Source organism: Piliocolobus tephrosceles, chromosome 7 (genome assembly GCF_002776525.5).
Source record: "Piliocolobus tephrosceles isolate RC106 chromosome 7, ASM277652v3, whole genome shotgun sequence".
Taxonomy (NCBI): Eukaryota; Metazoa; Chordata; class Mammalia; order Primates; family Cercopithecidae; genus Piliocolobus; species Piliocolobus tephrosceles.
Window position 1 is genome coordinate 109,220,595 of NC_045440.1, and position 21,789 is coordinate 109,242,383.

At 36.8% G+C, this 21,789-nt stretch overlaps 1 protein-coding gene across 2 annotated transcripts in view; it reads left to right on the plus strand.

Moving 5' to 3' along the window:
* Window positions 1-4,221, plus strand: part of ZFPM2 (zinc finger protein, FOG family member 2) — a 385,277-nt gene extending 381,056 nt beyond the window's left edge. For both annotated transcript variants that reach the window (XM_023223327.1, XM_023223330.1), the window contains one exon: window positions 717-4,221. In XM_023223327.1, coding sequence (XP_023079095.1) covers window positions 717-3,208 — 2,492 coding nt within the window. In that variant the 3' untranslated portion in view covers window positions 3,209-4,221. The remainder of the gene's footprint in view (window positions 1-716) is intronic.
* The last annotated feature ends 17,568 nt before the right edge of the window (window positions 4,222-21,789 follow it).

The window sequence follows — 21,789 nt, forward strand, 5'->3', positions numbered from 1 at the left end:
TATTCAAAATATGTAATCATGGACTAGAAATAGGCAGTGATCAATCAGCATGGATGCCAATGCGAAATGACTATATTAGTGTACTGGTAGGCTATATTAGTCTACCAGGTAAATATCAGCCCTGGATAAACTATGTTCAGCAAAACTATAGCATAAAATTTTAAATTTATATTAAATATAAATTAGGATGTCATTGATTACTTTACAAAATGGTTTCTCTTTGACTTCTTTAGAATATAACCTATATGTAGTGTAATGAGAGTTATTTGATTTGCATTGGTTTTCAATAGCAACCCTAATGAATGCTCACTTCTTCCTTATGTAGAGGCTAATGTTATAGTAGGAAGGTTATTGGATCAGTAATTATAAAATCCGAGGCTCAGGCATGGCTTCATCACTTAATAGCTTCATTAACATAATCAATTCCCTTAGCCTCCTTCAGCGTGTTTCCCCATCTGTAAAATGGAGACAGTGACACTTACTCCACTTCGATGCCATAATATTCATGAAAGTACTTTGAAAACTATAAAGTGCTATTATTAATTATTATCACACACCATAAGAGATGTCACAAGAAAACAGTTAATATAACAAATGAGATTCTGAACAATTTCATTCCTATTGTGCTGCAAACATTAGGTCATTAGAAAAGGTCCCTAGCATTCAAAAAGCAACACACATGTTTCTCATTGTTCTTATTTTGTATGTCTCCCTAGGAGTGAAAATGGAAGAATTCCTGCCCCCTGGTGCTAGTCTAAAATGCACCGTCTGTAGCTACACTGCTGATTCTGTGATCAACTTTCACCAACACCTGTTCTCCCATCTCACTCAAGCTGCCTTCCGATGTAATCACTGCCATTTCGGCTTCCAGACTCAGAGGGACTTATTGCAGCACCAGGAGCTCCATGTCCCTAGCGGCAAACTTCCCAGAGAAAGTGACATGGAACACTCTCCAAGTGGAACCGAAGACAGCTTACAGCCAGCCACAGACTTATTGACGAGAAGCGAACTTCCCCAGACCCAAAAGGCCATGCAGACTAAAGATGCGAGCTCTGACACAGAGCTGGACAAGTGTGAGAAAAAGACTCAGCTCTTTCTCACAAACCAGAGACCAGAGATACAGCCTACAACAAATAAACAAAGCTTTTCTTACACAAAAATAAAGTCCGAGCCCTCTAGCCCAAGACTTGCCTCATCTCCAGTTCAGCCTAACATTGGGCCTTCTTTCCCTGTGGGCCCTTTCCTGTCTCAGTTTTCTTTCCCCCAAGATATCACCATGGTCCCTCAAGCTTCAGAGATCTTAGCCAAGATGTCTGAACTGGTGCATCGGCGACTGAGGCATGGCAGTAGTAGCTACCCTCCCGTCATCTACAGCCCCTTGATGCCCAAGGGGGCTACTTGTTTTGAGTGTAACATAACATTCAATAATTTGGATAATTATCTAGTGCACAAAAAGCATTATTGCAGCAGCCGATGGCAGCAGATGGCTAAGTCCCCAGAGTTCCCTAGTGTGTCAGAAAAGATGCCTGAAGCTTTGAGTCCCAACACCGGCCAAACCTCCATAAACCTTCTCAACCCAGCTGCTCATTCTGCTGATCCTGAGAATCCACTTCTTCAAACACCTTGCATCAATTCTTCCACTGTCTTAGATTTAATTGGGCCAAGTGGGAAGGGCCATGACAAGGACTTTTCCACTCAAACTAAGAAGCTCTCCACCTCCAGTAACAATGATGACAAAATTAATGGAAAACCTGTCGATGTGAAAAATCCCAGTGTCCCTTTAGTGGATGGGGAAAGTGACCCGAATAAGACTACCTGTGAAGCTTGCAACATTACCTTCAGCCGGCACGAAACATACATGGTCCACAAACAGTATTACTGTGCTACTCGCCACGACCCTCCACTAAAGAGGTCTGCTTCCAACAAAGTGCCTGCCATGCAGAGAACCATGCGCACACGCAAGCGCAGAAAGATGTATGAGATGTGCCTACCTGAGCAGGAACAAAGGCCTCCACTGGTTCAGCAGAGATTTCTTGACGTAGCCAACCTCAGTAATCCTTGTACCTCCACTCAAGAACCCACAGAAGGGCTAGGAGAGTGCTACCACCCAAGATGTGATATCTTTCCAGGAATTGTCTCTAAGCACTTGGAAACTTCCCTGACGATCAACAAGTGTGTTCCAGTTTCCAAATGTGACACTACTCATTCCAGTGTTTCCTGCCTAGAGATGGACGTGCCCATAGATCTCAGCAAAAAGTGTTTATCTCAGTCTGAGCGGACGACCACGTCTCCCAAAAGACTGCTGGACTATCACGAGTGCACTGTGTGCAAGATCAGTTTCAATAAGGTAGAAAACTATCTGGCCCACAAGCAGAATTTCTGCCCGGTTACTGCACATCAGCGTAATGACCTGGGTCAACTAGACGGCAAAGTGTTTCCGAATCCAGAAAGCGAACGAAACAGCCCTGATGTCAGCTACGAAAGAAGCATAATAAAATGTGAGAAAAACGGGAATTTGAAGCAGCCTTCCCCCAATGGAAACCTATTTTCATCCCACCTAGCAACCCTGCAAGGCTTGAAGGTCTTTAGTGAAGCCGCTCAGCTCATTGCTACAAAAGAAGAAAACAGACATTTGTTTCTTCCACAATGCCTTTACCCTGGAGCAATAAAGAAAGCAAAAGGAGCCGACCAGCTTTCTCCATATTACGGAATCAAGCCAAGTGATTATATTTCTGGTTCTCTTGTCATCCATAACACTGACATCGAGCAAAGCACAAATGCAGAAAATGAGTCTCCGAAAGGCCAGGCTTCCTCAAATGGGTGTGCTGCGCTGAAGAAAGATTCTCTGCCATTGTTGCCCAAAAATCGAGGAATGGTAATAGTGAACGGTGGACTGAAACAAGATGAGAGACCTGCTGCCAACCCACAGCAAGAGAACATTTCCCAGAATCCTCAGCATGAAGACGACCACAAATCTCCCTCGTGGATCTCTGAGAACCCATTAGCTGCCAATGAGAATGTCTCACCAGGAATTCCCTCAGCAGAGGAACAGTTGTCTAGTATAGCAAAAGGTGTGAATGGTTCCACCCAGGCTCCAACCAGTGGGAAATATTGCCGGCTGTGTGATATCCAGTTCAACAACCTTTCAAACTTTATAACTCACAAGAAGTTTTATTGCTCATCACATGCAGCGGAACATGTCAAATGAACTAACTGAATAAACATCAGTCACCTCTGGTATCAGTGTTTAGTATGTTGTTCTAACCAGTCCAGGAAAAAAAAAAAAAAAAGTTATTTGAATTACATCTGGGCAATCAGGAGATGATTCATTATGGCTGAGTTGAAGACTTGAGGTGTAATTTCATTACAGTCCATTAGTAAAGTGTATTATTGGTGCCATTTTCAAAAAAAATTAATTTATTTTACCAGCAGTATTCATAGCTGTGGTTATGTTATTTTTTATTTAAAAACTTTATATTAAAGTCATTTGTAATGTTATTGTATAGTTATTGTGTAGCACATATGGTTTGCACTGTATAGTAGCTTTTAAAGAAAATAGTCACAAACAATACAGAAAATCATTTTAGAAATAGCTTCAAAAGCACTTGTGTATCTTGATTTTTTCTTATATGCTGTTGCAGATATATGTATATGCTAAAATATAACTTGCAAAGATATTCTAAATACACATGCTATAAGTTCGCCTTAAGATTTCAATTCTTGGATAATCAGGCTCCATTTGCACTTTATATTTTAGCAGATACAGTCTCTTAGTCACTAGGCTTTGCATTTGTATGTAGCTGTATGTTTCTGTCCATTTTCTTAATCCTAAACCTGTATGTTAAATGAAGATGGCAATTTTTTTCTTGTATAGTACTTGGATTTTCTTTCGCTGATGCAGCTCTGTCTCAATTTTTAAACCTTTGCTGTTAAATGCAATACTTTATAAAGAATGAACAAAATTACTGGAAGCAGTATTGTAAGTAATGAGGTAGTATTAATCAGTTTTATCTTTTGAAAGGCACAGTCTAAATCGAAACCCTAAACTCAATGCTGCAAGTATGAATTTAATTCATATATAAGATCTATTTAAATATAAGAGTAGCAATACTGCACCTGGTGATCGCAAAGATAATGTTCTACTTCTGATAGAAATAATTTCTCAACAAATGTTGTTACTATGCATGTATATGGATGGAATAAAATTCCAGATTGTTGGAGGAGTTTGGCGTACTTTTTTTCCCTTTAAAATAGAAGAGAAACCCTAAATCTATTCCTTGTGATGAGAATAGTTTCAAAATGGCACTGAATAGCTGTATCAACACAATGACAAATCAGTAAAGAGAAAGATCGTCCTTTACATACACCTAATTAATATAACTTGCTCTATTAAAATGAACTAGAGGCTCCAGGCCATGAAACGGCTCCAGGCCATGAAACTAGAAAAGTTCTTCATTATAACTATGTATAATTAGCAGAATCTCTCTGTCTGCCTTTCCGCATCACCACTGCAGCACAGATAAAGAGCAATTTCATGTGTGTCTACAAAACTTACAAGTCATATGCACAAGAATCAACACAAATGTTGGTCAAATGCACCCAAGATTCAGATGAAGTTTACCAGAGAGAGGTTTGCATTTTGAGGAATGGTGATGTGGTATGGTAAAGTGACTCTGATGAGTAAAGATGTGCAAATCTTATGCTTGGGATTTGTACATTTGTATAATCCAGGAGTTTGCATATTGACAGGGAGTGGAGAGCAGAGAATGTGGGCCCAGCGGGCCAGCCAGAGACATTGAGAGTGACTCGGCAGACATGATGGTCTCCCACAAAATTAGAAATCTCCTGACTTGGAAAGGCAACTACCCACTTGAGGCTAAGACACACTCTTTACAGATAGGTTGTGATACACTATTATTCATCCATATTGAATCTGGTAACATAATGAACATAAATGTTGGCCTTAAGCATAACACACAAATACTGTGACAAAACATAAAAAAAAAAAAAAAAAAAAAAAAGCAAAAAAAAGCTATGTTGTCAAAAACATTTCTCCAGTTGCTCGTTGAGAATAACTATTTTCAGAATTGAAATCATGGCCTTAACTGATGCTTTCCATTTCAGTCAATGATTAAACAGTGAGGTGAACAGAACTAAGGTGCTTAACAGTGTGTAACAGGAATTTCTCAAATTATCAGATCCTTGGGGATCAATGGAGATGTTCAGAAAGACCTATGTGGTATGCAGGTTGGAACTAGTAGGGCTGAGTATTCTTAAGAGGGCTTTCTTCCCCAATCTCTTTTTCATCTTCTTTCCTCTTCAAAAAAAAAAGAAAAAAAATATCCAAGTCAACATATATTTATTGATTACGTGGCTTGTATCCACTATTTAGGGGATGAAGGCAAAGAAATTTACATGACTATTTTCTCAAAGAGCTTATAATTTGATTCAATTTAGTGCTTGTCAACACTTATCTCACTAGAATTGCCTAAGGAACATTTAGAAATGCCAATTATGTATATATTTTTGTATGTTGGGCCTTACCCTAGATCAATTCGAGAAACACTCAGACCTGTGAGCTCTGAGAATCTATATCTTGTAAAACCTGTCCAGGTGGTTCTAATACGCAAACAGTGTTGGGAAATATTGAAAGGTAAATTAGAAGAAAACATGCAGGATAAGTGAGACTAAGTATAGTAAAAGAACCGAAAGATAAAAGGAAACCAATATGAGATGAAAGAGTTGGGGCAGGCTGCACAAATAGGGTAGGTTCTGGAGAGGTGGATACCATGGTAAGGAAGGCTACATTTAGGCCACCCTGAGATATTTGTACAGTGTATCCACAGGGTGTTTATTTCAAGTATTGTTTGTATAGTTGAACGTAAGTTCTAATAGCTGTTCACAGAAAGAAGAACATAGTGTAGGTTGAAGTAGTGACATTTGGATCAGAACTAGACCATGGAGAGTGTAGAGGAAGAAAATGGTATTTCTACATGTGGCAATCACTGTATGTTACAGTATAAAAGTGGGATGCAACTGGCATGTGAGGGTGAAAAGTGAGTAAAACATTTTTCACAAGAAGAGAGTTTAGATTGGAAAGAAAAGGAAGCTGAAGTGGGAGGATTGCTCGAGCCCAGGAGTTGAAGACTGCAGTCCCTTATGATCACGCCTGTGAATAGTCACTGTACTCATGCCTGGGCAATGTGGCAATACCCAATCTCTAAAAAATAAAAAATAAATGTAAAAAAGAAAAAAAGTATACATAGGGATCTGGTATCACCATACCAGACCTTGAGTGGCAGACTAAGGTTTATGGACTTGCCTTATACTTTGCCTCTTAAATAGGGTCAAAAATGAAAACTATGCTTAGGAATGGTAATAGAGTAAGTATGAGGTCTAGATGCTACACAGAGGAAGCTTATTTAGAAGGCTATAGTGATGTTTTCAAACGAGGGGGAGAAATGAGAAGCCTGTACCAGGTGAATGGAGAAGCACAAGTGTGGGTACAAGATTTAATGTGGGTACAATGAATGAGTAACCAACAAGACTTGGTACAAGTTAGTGAAGATGAAACCAAATAAGAAGCCAAATATCTTCAACCCACACTGATTAAAAAAAATGACCCATGTTCAATAAACATTGAAGTCAGAATATTATCGGTTGAGTAATCGAGTTGAAAGGTAGTAAAAAGAACCATGGTTTGTATCAGTTCTTCAGATTGTGGTATTTCAATCGTCTACAGAATTCTAAAGCCTACTAAATGAGAACAGCTTAGTTTTCAAGTTTTTTGTTTGTTTGTTTGTTTGTTTTTTAACAAAGCAATCTTAGGGTATTCTGTGTTGCTTCCTCTTGGCCACAATGGAGAACCTTTGAATTAAACAGAGAGAGTGGGAAGCTGTGTGCAAAATTAATTAAGCTGGCAGCAGATTTTAGTATATAATTGGTCTTTCAAGTGCTTATTTCTAATATGTAACACATTTCAGTGTTTAAAACTACTATAATTTAAAATAATTCAACATATAGGTTTTAATATTGAAATTCAAATGGAAAATCAAGTTGTTATGGAATCTGTGAGCACTATTTGAAAACCTTATAGCCAGTAAGAATGCTCTCATTTTCAGGCAAAACTAAGGTTCAGAGATTTTAAGTGCTCAAAGTTATAAAGCTAATAATTGAGAATCAGATACCTGGGTTTTGCCCTCCGATTACCTGCTAACATCATGTTCTTTCCTTCATTAAAACAGAAGGCAAAGACTAAGGCATGTGATGGTATCAATGTTATCCAAATGTCTTGGTCTCCAATCTATGTTTCGAAAGAAAGGCAACATTTCCCTTCAAAAGCCTAAATTTCAATGGCTTAAGCCCACACCAGCTTGTATGCCAGAATATGGACTAATAAACTATTGAGATTCTCCCAATGTGGCGACCCTTTTGAGACTGCTCTTGGATGGGCTGAGGTGGTCACCACCACCTTCTCCAGGTAAGGACCACTGCTTTCACACTCAGGTTTCAAGGGAAGAGACACTGCTCTCCCCTTACCACATAATCACCAGCATCAGATATGCCTCACTCTTAATAACACAGTCCATCAGTATTTCCTTAAAGTTCAGGAAAGATAGAAGAGAAAAACAATGTACAGAATACCCCTCAAGTACTCCAGTGACCCACATCTAGCCCCCAGCTTTCCTGCAGGATGACCACCTGAACTCCGCACCGTAAGTGGATCCACACCTCTTGTGTTAAGGTGTCCTAAACAATTTCACAGTAGGACCCAAAGAGAAGCAGGTTTTTGCTCATTCTAGTCACAGGTTCCCCGCTGGAATACTCACTTCCTGCCTTAATGCTGACCCCTTTAAAGTTTCCCCTTCTTATCCTTCTAGCCACACCACATTAGATTCCACAAGTCATCAGGACAATCAGGTCAAGGACTGCATACCTTAAAAAGAGAGGCATCAGTAGTCAGTCTGATACATTTACACAGTGAATTCACTGCCTTTGAGGCCTCTTCTCATTTTCTTTGAGAAAGTGCTTAAAGAAGAAAACATATAAAATAGGTCAATGAGAAACAGTTGAAACTACAGGCAAAGGGTAATTTAAATCCATACTTAGAAAGGAAACATTTCTCTAATGAAAACTGTAAAAACCGAACAAAAACAAAAAGAAGAACTATTCATTTCACAAGCAAATTTTTTCTATTAATTTATAGTATGGTTGAGGATCTTGAAGTTGCCATATCTCAAACATTTTCATTCAGAAACATGTCTATTTGTTCCCGTCACCCAGTAATGTTAATAAATATAAATTGACTGAAAATAGTGGTTTTTCCATAACTAAAGATGGTCGTTCCCCACAACAAATTGTCTTTATTATTAAAGGCAAATATTCCCTATAGTTCTTTTAAAAGATGTTTTTTTCCCAGTTTGTAATTATCAAGGATTCAAATGATCTTAACTTGGGTCACCTTGTCACATAATAAGGGAAATGTACAAGTAGGAAATATTTTTAGTTTCACAGATGCAAGAATAAGTAGCAATCTCCAAAGTATTCCAGTTCATAGCTTCAACATTATTCTCTAACACCAAACCTTTATAAGATTCATTTTGAAAAGTATCAATATTAAATTATTGACATTTAAGACTAAGAAATTGGCCAGGCTTGGTGGCTTAAGCCTGTAATCCCAGTACTTTGGGAGGCCAAGGAGGGTGGATCATCCAAGGTCAGAAGTTCAAGACTAACCTGGCCGACATGGTGAAACCCCGTCTCCACTAAAAATACAAAAAAATTAGCCAGGTGTGGTGACACACAACTAATCCCAGCTACTCAGGAGGCTGTGGCAGTAGAATCACTTGAACCTGGGAGGCGGAGATTGCAGTGAGCCCAAATTACACCACTGCACCCCAACCTAGGTGACAGAGCAAGACTCAGTTAAAAAAAAAAAAAAAAAGACAAAGAAATTATTTTATACCCACTTGTGCATAGAGCTGAGTTTAGTAATTTTCAATGGGTTTGAAACACTCTAACCTCTAATTTCATGAGCTAATATAAGCCATTTCTGTATACTACTCCTGCTAGATTATGGTAAAATACTAAACAAAGGACTGGATATCAAAGAGTGAAATAAGTCACAAATTTAGTAACTAGTACCTGGTACAGATCCATTATGATGACCCTTAATAAGGGTTTCTGAATGGATTTATGAATGACTAATGGAGAGAGAAAACAACTGGTATATGAATATATGAGTGAATAATGCATGAAAGAGTAAATGACTAGTTGAGAACCACCCTGATATAATTAATTAATGGAAAGGGGTAATTTGCCAGATAGTTTTCAAACCATTACTTTTTGATATGGGGATGCATGTTTATTATTTCACTACCATTGCAGGAAAATAAAACCACATGCATATACGAAAATCTCCTTCCTTGTAAAGTCAGTATCTGGCATAGGTATGTCAAACAGACAACCTGTATAGGGAAATAGTTACAAAAGTGTTGGATAGCCTGAGGGAGTTGAAAGGGATTGGGAACCTCAGGAACCCATCATCACTCTGAAGACTGGAGGAGCAAGAGGGAAAATGGTATTTCCAAGAAACAATGATTATCATGTTGCTATCGGATCTACCACACTATTGCTTTGTAGGAAGCCAGGAGGCCAGACTCTTGCTGATAGTGAAGAATCTCAGGAGTCTAAACTAACATCGATGCCACGGATAAAACCAGAGCCCCTGAAGGCTGTGCCACTGAGACTGCTGGAGATGGGGCGGCATTTGCTTCCACTTCCAGGAGTGTACCAGTTTCATAGGAATCTGCTATTGTCCACTGTTGCTGCTGCTGTCACCAGAGGTGCCATCCAAAGCAGAAAACAAGAGCTTCACCTTTCGTCCTGTCTTTTAATATCCAACTAATGTCTTCCACAGGCAAAAGCGAGCTAGACATCACCTGGCAAGGGAGTCTGGAAAATACGGCCTGAGCAAAGCAGGAATAGACAAACAACTGGCATAGACCAGCCTTGAGAGCTTGGCTTGAAAGGTTCTGTGTTTTCTTATTACAGCTTCTACATCTTCTACTTGTATCTTCCCTTCTAAGATGAAACAGAACCACTCAACTCAATAGCTAAAATTCTAGCCACTTTCACTCTCTCCAGTGTATATAAATCTAACAGAAACATTCTCTGTAGATAGGGAGAAAGGAACATATTAGTTCTTCGTGAGTGCTGTAATAACAAATTACCACAAATTTGGTGACACACACACACATACACACACAAAAAAAACTGTATTCTTTCACAGATCTGGAGGCCAGGAGTCTGACATCAAGATGTTGGCAGGGTTGTGCTTCCTTCAGTGTCTCTGGGAGATAAACTTTCTTGCCTTTTCTAGCTTCTGGTGACTGTCAGCATTCCTTGTCTTGTGTCTACATCACTCCAGTCTCTATCTCCATGGTAGCATTATCCCCTCTTCTGTCATTTCCTCCTGCCTCTCTTATAGGAACATCAATGATTGCCTTTAGGATCCACAAGGATAATCGTGAATAATCTCCCCATGTCAAGATCATAAATCACATGTGCCAAAATCTTTTCATCCTACAAGGCAACATTTAGAGGTTCTAGAAATTAGGACCTGATATCTTTGGGGATCGTTTTACAGTCTCCTGTAGGGAAGTATTGAAATACTCTGTCCAATAGGGAGGTAGAGGAGAGGAGACAGAGAGAAGCCATATAGAGAGAAGATAGGAGCCATGACCTTTGAGAAAGGTTATAGCTCCCAGCCAGGTTCTACAAACTGTGGCAGCACAGCAGAAATTAAGTTAATCCCAAGCTGGTGAATCTCTTGGAACTTGACTGAGTCACAAGTGTTATTAACAAACATCAATAATATTCCATAAAAAATATCTAAGCCAACAGGTCTCAACTGATCACTCATGACCCAATCATGAGGCATAATTGAGTCTGATGACAGCTCTGCAGCAGGTGGTGTATCTATTTGCAACTTAATAAACCTTATTAATTCTGAGAATCATGAAAAATCAGGCACAGGCTGGGAAAAAGTTTACTTTGGCACTATCTAGAAAAAAGAGTTTGCTCAGTGTATTAATAGAGTAAACAGGATTGAAAGAAAATAAACTGTTTTCAAGAACCTTAGCTGCTCCATTTTGCATACAAATAATATATTAATTTCAAACAGTTTTTATCTACATATTAAAGAAGGATGTCAGAGGTTTTTGCTTGGCAATGCTTCTTTGATCATTCATTGCATTTTCTACATATGATATAATCTGGTTTCAGATGGTGTAAATGTATAAAATTCACTAAGCCCAGAACTTTTTTTCCCCTGTCGGGGTTCATTGACCCTCAAGGAAAACAGTTAATCAAGTAAAATACAATCTTTTTATATTCATAGGAAAATATATACTGATAAAAGAGTTTTTCTTTTAAAATTAGAAATAGAGGAATAAAAATTCACTAAATGCAAAAAATACATAATATCATAGCTGGTGTAAAGTAAGAGTCTCGTGACAGAAAGAGTAAGTGGTTCACATGAACAAAGAATGAAGGCAATAAACATGGAAATCATAAGAAAAAAATCTTAAGAGGAACAGACAGAAAATTCAAGACAAAGACGGGAAGTAACAGGAATATCTTCACAGAACACTCACAGACATGCCTATGTGAACACACAGGCTCCTTCCTCCTGCTACAATGTAAATGGCACCTGATCTTTGTCAAAACCAATCCTACGTAAGCATCCCATTCCTTCTAACCAATTCGATGATGTAGCGCCTTCAATTATTCTCTCACTTTCTTGGCACAAAAGCAAGAGATGTATCTTCATCAATTGATGTCAGGACTTGAACTAGAAGCAACAGTGCTCCGAATTGAAGTGTGAACCAGAAATGAAAGCATTTTCTTTATACGTTCTGGATTATAATCCTGGGAGATGGCTAGAGTTCCAATGATGCTCAGATGAAATTACTGCTTGTTTAGTGGATGTAGACTTGCAGCAGATTCAATTTAATTTAGAGATCAAAAGAATGTGATATTACACATATACAGTTTTGAACAGTAAGTGTTATACCTACTACAAGAGTCCTATAATTATTATTTTTTCAATGAGCAAATTGAGGCTTAAAGCAGTTGAATGAGTTCCCCGAATGGCAGAACCAGTGGAGCCAAGTGTTTGAACCCAGTTATTTGTCTAGAAGCCTTTGCCGCTCTTTCTCCTAGGGCCCTGATTCTCACTGCCTCTCCCTCAAGCCAGATTTCTTATTATCTTGTTGCAGTTCTGCCTGATGCCTGTTATACCCAGTGGCGTAGAAATTTTCTGAGTTAGGATAACCGTAAGTCACATTCTGCCTGGGAAAGTCCTAGCCTTTTTCAGAATGTGTCTTAAAATTTTCATAAGTATTTTTATCAAGAATTGCATCAAAATAATTGGATGTTTCCATAGACTTCCAGTTTTATTTCCAACTTCTAACATCATCTCCACTGCTAATGCAGAAGGTGCATGTCCAGTGAATAGGTTTCTCTTTAATGTGTGGTTAAAGCTGAAAGACAACCAGAGGTAACCTATCTTTTTTTTTTTTTTTTTTTTTTTTTGAAAAAGGTTTCCCCCTCCCCCCCGGCCGGGGGGCGCGGGCCCAAGTCCCCCCCCCCTGCAAGCTCCCCCTCCCGGGTTCCCCCCATCCCCTGCCTCAGCCTCCCGAGTAGCTGGGACTACAGGCGCCCGCCACCTCACCCGGCTAATTTTTTTTGTATTTTTAGTAGAGACGGGGTTTCACCGTGTTAGCCAGGATGGTTTCGATCTCCTGACCTCGTGATCCGCCCGTCTCGGCCTCCCAAAGTGCTGGGATTACAGGCTTGAGCCACCGTGCCCGGCCGAGGTAACCTATCTTTTGTTTTCACCCTGTCCAGATGCCATGTAACTAACACTTTCTTTTCAAGGACAATGCATAAGGTATCTGATGAAAAAGCACATGTGGACAGAAGCAGTTAAGGACAATTTAACTCTACTCTCCTTTTGTTCAGCAACTTTTGGAGCTGCTGTGCTTGCCCACTATTGGATATACCTGTGTGTTAACCACAAACATGCACAATGCCCCACTAAGTGCTGAAATCTACAAAAAAAGTGAGAAATTACTGACTAGACTATGGCATATACTAAAAATAGAAGAGTAGTTATTTCTTTGTAGAAGTTATAGGTAGTCTAATGCTCTGACTACTCTGGTTTTATCAAGTAGTATATGGTTGTATACAGTATAAATATACAACCGGTTACCTATTTTTGTTGTTTGGTAACACATTTATGTTGCAATAAGCCATTCTAGCAAAATGCTTAACATGCTCTAATAGTCCATTTTCACACTACTATAAAGAACTGCTTGAGACTGGGTAATTTATAAAGGAAAGAGGTTTAATTGACTCATAGTTCAGCATGGCTGGGGAGGCCTCAGGAAACTTATAATCATGGAAGAAGGTGAAGGAGAAGCAAGGCACCTTCTTCGCAATGCAACAGGAAGGAGAATGAATGCAGGAGGAACTACCAAACACTTATAAAAACATCAGATCTGATGGGAACTCACTCACTATCATAGGAACAGTATGGGGGTAAACTGCCCCCATGATGCAGTTACCTCCACCTGGTCTCTCCCTTGACACGTGGGGATTACAGGGATTGTAATTCAAGATGAGATTTTGGTGGGTATACAAAGCCTAAGCATGTCACATACAATGTCACATTTAATATGAAATTAAGAACTGAAACTTACATTTTTCAAGAGTTAGATAATGAATATGTAACTTAAATTGTTTTCTTGACACCTATCATTCACCAAGCAAGTGATAGAGATAAATTAACCAAACAAAGTTAAGTCACATAAATTTGTTCAAGAATATTTGGCATCTACTTCAAATGTAGTCATTATTCAGCTAATTGGGCCTGAAGATTATGATTCAATATATGCAGCTGCAGAAGGTGCACATATATTACTCTGGAAAGCATGACTTTCACTTAGATTAAATGACTAATCTCTATAAACTTCACTATTGAAATTGCTATATAGCACACACATAATTCAGAATTTTTCAAAATAAGCTACAACATTCTTTCAATTAAAATAGAGGTCATAGTTGGGAAATTTTAAATATGCATATATTTTAAATTGAATTTTACATGTTATATTTTTAATTAAGTTATGAATTTAATTTTAAGGCTTTTTGTGTCGTGCATACATACATGCACACAGAATTATTTACTGAACAAAATGCTTGTGATAAAGCTGATGTTGAAGGTGAAATAATTATTGTATTGCAATACTCACATTTTCTTCATTTTCTACAAACAGATTTTAGAGATATTTGAATTATTAATACTCATGTACATGTCTTACAAGAGTACTGAACATTTTTTTACCATGTCCTCTGAATTTTGTGTACATTTAAGTCAAAATCATTTATAAATATTTAATTAATATATTCAACAAATAAAATGTCAAATGGTTTCAAAGAAGCAAACAGATATAAAACTTATCACTAAATTAGGAAATTCCTTATTACTAACATAGGGAATCTAAGTTTATTAAACATTGAGAGTTAAAACAGTGTCTAAGATTTATTTTTTCCTTTTGTAATTGCATTTTATATTAATTTGGAGGAAAGCTCTTTTGTTGGCATTTCTATTTGTAATTTGACAGATTTTTCATTGCAATGAAATGAAATAGGAAAGTTTATAATCTTACATTATGTACACAAGTAATACACATAAATTATTTGATACATTTTAAAAATATATATTTTGCAAAAGAAGGCACTTCTGATTCAACATGTGAAGCAACAAAATATAGTCCTTCTAAAGATATGCGAACTGAAATTTTTGCACATTTCAATTTAAGAGAAAAACAGAAAAATGAAAGTATTTCTCATTTAGCAAGTTATCTCTGAGATTACACTTATGTACTAAAAGTAAATATACTTCTTATGCTATATATTTGTATACATATTATAAATGGGATCTTATATTCAGAGTTTATTTTGTTTTTTAAACTTCATTTTGAAATAGATTTGCAGAAAATCTGCAAAAATAGTACAGAGTTATCATGTATATTTACCCAATGTCCCTTAATATGAACATTTCATATAACCATGGTACGTTTTTTAAAACTTACATTGGGACAATAATATTAGCTAAACTATATTCCAGTTTCATCGGGTTTTCCACTATTGTCCTTTTTCTGTTTCAGTAACCAACCCAGGATACCATGTTGCATTTAGCCATAATGCCTCCTTTATCTCCTTCAATGTATGTTTGTACTTTACTTCTTATGATCTTAACGTCAGATATTTTGTAGAATATTCATCAATGTGAGGTTGCCTGGTTTTATTTTTCTTATGGTTGGCCTACAGTTAGAGACTTGGGAGAACAGCACAGAGGTGAAATGCTTCTCACTACATTTTATCAGGGCATAGATACATAACAACATTACTTATCACTGGTGATACTAACCTGATCACTTAATTAAGTTGGTATGTGTCAGGTTGTCTACTGTAAAAGTATCTCTTTTTTTCCTTTCTATGCTCTATTCATTAGAAGTAAGTCACTACATCTGGCCAACATTCAAGGAATGGGGAATTAAGTTCCACTTCCTGGAGGGAAGAGAATCAAAAATTTCATGGACCTGTCTTAAAACCATTAGAGTAATTAATACGTATTTGTGGGGAGATTTTTTAACTTTAAAAAACATATTGGTGGGTACATACTATGTGTATATATTTATGGAGTACATACGATGTTTTGATACAGCCATACAATATGAAATAAGCACACCATGGAGAATGGGGGCTCCAACCCCTTAAGCATTTATCCTTTGAGTTACAAACAATCCAATGACACACTTTGAGTTACTTAAAAATGTACAATTAAGTTATTATTGACTTAATAATAGCATCCTGTTGTGCTATCAAATAGTATGTCTTTTTTTTTTTTTTTTTTTTTAACACGGTGTCTCACTCTTCCACCCAAGCTGGAGTGCAGCGGTGTGATCATGACTCACTGCAGCCTCAACCTCCTGGGCTTAAGCAATCCTCCCACCTCAGCCTTCTGAGTAGCTGGGACTACAGATGCATACCACCACACCCAGCTAACTTTTGTATTTTTTGTAGAGATGAGGTTTCACCATGTTGCCCAGGCTGGTCTTTAACTCCTGGGCTCAAGCAATATAGCCTCCTCAGCCTCCCAAAAGTGCTGGGATTACAAAAGTGAGCCACCGTGCCCAGCCTCAAATAGTATGTCTTACTCACTCTTTCTAACTATTTTTTGTCCCCATTAAGCAACTCCACCCCACCCCCAGTCACCCATAACTTTCCCAGCCTCTGGTAACCATCCTTCTACTCTCTATGTCTATGAGTTAAATTGTTTTGATTTTTAGATCCTACAAATACGTGAGAACAAAGATGTGTTTGTTTCTGTGCCTCACTTATTTCACTTAACATAATGATCTCCAGTTCCAAACATGTTGTTGTAAATGACTGGATCTCATTATTTTTTATGGCTGAATAGTACTCCATTGGGTATTCGTCTGTTGATGGACTCTTAGGTTGCTTCCAAACCTTGGCTATTGTAAACAGTACTGAAACAAACATGGGAGAGCAGATACCTTTTCAATATACTGATTTCTTCTCTTTGGGTTATATACCAATTCCTCAATGGGATTGTAGGATCGTATGGTAGCTCTACCTTTTAGTTTTTTGAGAAACCTTCATATTCTTCTCTATAGTGATTGTACTAATTTACATTCCCACCAACACTGTACAAGGGTTCCCTTTTCTCCAAATCCTCACCGGCATTTGTTACTGCCTGTCTTTTGGATATAAACCATTTTAACAGGGATGAAACAATATCTCCTCGTAGTTTTTGATTTATATTTCTCTAGTGATCAATGATGTTGAGCACCTTTTCATATGCCTATTTGCCATTTGTATGTCTTCCCAAGAAATGTTTATTCAAATCTTTTGCCCATTTTTTGATAGGATCATTACATTTTTCCTATAGAGTTGTCTAAGATCCTTGTCTATTCCGGTTATTAAACTCTTGTCAGACGGACAGTTTGGAAATATTTTCTCCCATTTTGTGGGTTGTCTCTTCACTTTGTTGATTGTATCCTTTGCTGTGCAGAAGGTTTTTAACTTGATGTGATCCCATTTGTCCATTTTTGCTTTGGTTGCCTGTGCTTGTGGGGTGTTACTCAAGACATGTCCTGGAGAGTTTCCCCAATGTTTTATTGTAGTAGTTTCATAGCTTGAGGTCTTAGATTTAAGCCTCTAATCCATTTTGATTTGATTTTTATATATGGCAAGGGATAGAGGTCAGGTTTCATTCTTCTGCATAAAGATATCCCGTTATCTAAGCATCATTTATTGAAGAGATTGTCTTCTCCGCAGTGTTATGTTCTTAGCACCTTTGTTGAAAACAAGTGGGCTATAAATACATGGCTTTGTTTCCGGGTTCTCCATTCAGTTCCATTGGTCCATGTGTCTGTTTTTATGCCAGTTGCATGCTATTTTGGTTACTATAGCTATTCTGTAGTATAATTTGAAGTCAGGTAATGTGATTCATCCAGTTTTGTTCTTTTTGCTTAGGATAGCTTTGGCTATTTTGAATCTTTTGTGGTTCCATATAACTTTTAAGATTATTTTTTCTATTTCTGTGAAGAATGCCATTGGTATTTTGACAGTGATTGCATTGAATCTGTAAATTGCTCTGAGTAACATGGACATTTTAACAATATTGATTCTTCCAATCCATGAACATTGAATATTTTCCCCTTATTTAGTGTCCTCTTCAATTTCTTTCATCAGTGTTTTATAGTTTTCATTACAGAGATCTTTCACTTCTTTGGTTAAGTTAATTCTTAGGTATTTAATTTTATTTGTGGTTATTGTAAATGGGATTACTTTTTCACAGTGTTCATAGTTGGCATATAAAAATGCTACTTGTTTTTGTATGTTGATCTTGTATCCTGCAATTTTACTAAATTTATTGATTGGTTCTAATGGTTTTCTTGTGTTTGGGTGTTTAGGTTTTTCCAAATATAAGATTATATCATCTGCAAACAAAGATAATTTGACTTCTTCCTTTACAATTTGAATGCCCTTTGTATCTTTCTCTTGTTTGATTGCTCTAGCTAGGACTTCCAGTACTATGTTGAATAACAGTGGTGACAAGGGGCATCCTTGTTGTGTTCCAGATCTTAAAGGAAAGGCTTTCAGTAGGCCCCCGACCCCATTCAGTATGATACTGGCTGTGGATCTGTCATATATGGCTTCTCTTATGTTGAAGTATGTTCCATCTATCTCCAGTTTTCTGAGGACTTTCATCATGAAAGGATGTTGGATTTTATCCAATGCTTTTTCAGCACCAATTGAAATGATCATGTGATTTTTATCCTTCATTCTGTTGATATGCTGTATCACACTTATTGATTTGCAGATGTTGAAGCATCCTTTCATCCCAGGGATAAATTCCACTTGGTCCTGATGTATTATCTTTCTAATGCATTGTTGAATTTGGTTTGCTAGTATTTTGTTGAGGATTTTTGCATCAATATTCATCAGAGATATTGGCCTGTACTTTTCTTTTTTAAAATGTGTCTTTGTCTGGTTTTGGTATCAAGGTAATACTGGCCTCATAGAATGAGTTTGGAAGCATTCCCTCTATTTTTCAGAATAATTCCAATAAATTGGTATTAGCTCTTCTTCAAATGTTTAGTAGAATTCAGAAGTGAAGCCACTGGGTCCTGGGCTTTTCTTTCCTGGAAGAATTTTTATTATGGCTTTGATCTCATTACTTGTTATTGGTCTATTTGGGTTTCGGATTTCTTCATGGTTCAATCTTGGTAGGTTGTATGTTTCTAGGAATTTGTCCATTTCTTCTAGATTTTCCAGTTTATCAGAATATATTTGCTCATAGTAGCCATTAATAATCCTTTGAATTTCTGCAGTATTAGTTGTAGTGTCTCCCTTTTCAGTTCTGATTGTGTTTATTTGTATCTTCTTTCTTTTTTCTTAGTTATTCTGGTTAAAGGTTTGTCAATTTTGTTTACTTTTCAAAAAATCAACTTTTTGTTTTATTGATCTTTTGTGATGTTTTTCATGTTAAATTCATTTATTTCTGTTCTAATCTTTATTATTTCTTTTCTTCTACTAATTTTGGGTTTGGTTTACTCTTGCTTTTCTAATTCTTTAAGATGCACTATTAGATTGTTTATTTGAAATTTTTCCTCTTTTTTGATGTAAGTGCTTATAGCAAAACTTCCCTCTTAGTTTTTCTTTTTCTGTATCCCACAGGTTTTGGTATGTTGTGTTTTTATTGTCATGTGTTCAAAAAGTTTTTCAATTTCCTTAATTTCTTCAATGACTCACTGGTTATTTGGGATCGCATTGTTTAATTTCTATGTCTTTGTATATTTTCCAAAATTCGCCTTGTTATTAATTTCTAGTTTTATTCCATTGGGGTAAGAGAAGATGCTTGATATTATTTTCATTTTTAGAATACTTGAAAACTTACTTTGTGACCTAACACATGTTCTAACCTTAAGAAAGATCCAAGTACTGAGAAAAATAAAGTGTATTCTGCAGCCATTGGATGAAATGTTCTATAAATATCTATTAGATCCGTTTGATCTATAGTGCAGATTAAGTCTGATGTTTCTTTTTTGATTTTCTGTCTGGAAGATCGGTCTAACGTTGAAAGTGGGGTGTTGAAGCCCCCTGCTGTTATTTATTGGGGCCCATCACTTTCTCTTTAGCTCTAACAATATTTCCTTTATATAAAACTGGATACTCCAATTTTGAGTACATATATTCTTAAAATTGTTACATCCTCTTGCTGAATTTACCTCTTTATCATTATGTAGTGACTTTCTTTGTCCCTTCTTATAGTTTTCGTCTTGAAATAAATTTTGTCTGATACAAGTATAGTCACTGCTACTCTTTTTTTGGTTTCCATTGTCATGGAATATCTTTTTCCATTGCTTTATTTTCAGCCTATGTGTGTTTTTATAGGTAAAGCATGTTTCTTGTAGGCAATAGATAAATGGGTCTTGTTTTTTCATCCATTCAGCCATTTTATGCCTTCTGATTGGAAAGTTTAATACATTTATATTCAGTGTTATTATTGATAAGTAAAGACTTACTCCCACTATTTTTAAAATTTGTTTTCTGGTTGTTTTGTGGTCTTCTCTTCCTTGTTTCTTTCCCTGCTCGTCTTCCTTTAGGTGATTTTCTCTGGTGATAAAATTTAGTTTATTGCTTTTTATTTTTTGCATATCACATATTTTTGTTTGATGTTACCATGAGGCTTGCAAATACTATCTTATAACGCATTATATTAACCTGACAACAACTTAACACTATTTGCATGCACAAACAAGCAAAAAGAAAACTATTAAAAAATCTACACCTTAACTTCATCTCCTACTTTTTAACTTTTATTGTTTCTGTTTGTATCTTTTTGTGCTACACCTTAAAAAGTTGTTGACTGTTATTTTTGATTGGTTCATTGTTTAGTCATTCTACTTAGGATAAGAGCAGTTTACACACAACAGTTACAGTGTTATAACAGTTTAATAATATATAAAATATATAATATATATAATAATAGTTGTTCTGTGTACTTAATATTACCAGCCAGTTTTGTATATTCACGTGATTACTTTTTGCTCATTAATGTCCTTTCTTTCTGATTGAAGTACTCCCTTAGTGTGTCTTGTAGGACAGGTCTGATGTTAATAAAATCAGTCAGCTTTTGTTTGTTTGGGGAAGTCTTTATTTTCTCCCTTATGTTTGAATGATATTTTCACCAGATGTACCATTCTAGGGTGTACGTTTTTTCCTTCAGCACTTTAAATATGTCATGTCACTCTCTCCTGGTCTCTAAGGTTTCCATGGAGAAGTCTGCTGCCAGAGGTATTGGGGCTCCATTGTATGTTGTTTCTTTCCTATTGCTGCTCTTCGGATTCTTTCTTTATTCTTGACCTTTGGGAGTTTAATTATTAAATGCTTTGGGTAGTCTTTGGATTAAGTCTTCTTGGTGTTCTATAACATTCTTGTATTTAAATATTGATATCTTCCTCTAGGATTGGGAAGTTCTCTGTTATTATCCCTTTGAATAAGTTTCTACCCTTATCTCTTTCTCTACCTCCTCTTTAAGGCCAAGAACTCTTAGATCTGTTTTTGTTTTTTTTTTGAGTGTGTGTGTGTGTTTTGAGACTATATTCTAGGTCTTATAGGAGTGCTGCATTGTTTTAAGTCCTTTTTTTTCATTTCCTTGATCAATTCTGCTATTAAAAGACTCTGACGCATTCTCCTGTATGCCAATTGCATTTTTCAGCTCTGGAATTTTGGTGCAGTTCTTGTTATTTCAATCTCTTTATTGAACTAATCTGATAGAATTCTGAATTCTTTTGGTGTTATCTTGAATTTCTTTGAGTTTCCTCAACACAGTTATTTTGAATTCTCTGCCTGAAAGTTCAAATATCTCTGTTTCCAGAATTGGTACCCAGTGCCTTATTTAGTTCATTTGGTGAGATCATGTTTTTCTGGATGGTGTTTATGCTAATAGGTGTTCTCCAGTGTCTGGGTATTGAAGAGTTATTTATCATCATCTTTGTTATATGAGCTTCTTTGTACTTGTCCTTCTTGGGAAGACTTTCCAGATATTTGAAAGGACTTGTGTGTTGTGATCTAATCTGTATCTGATTTAAGGGGCACCCCAAATGCAGTAATGCTGTAGTTCTT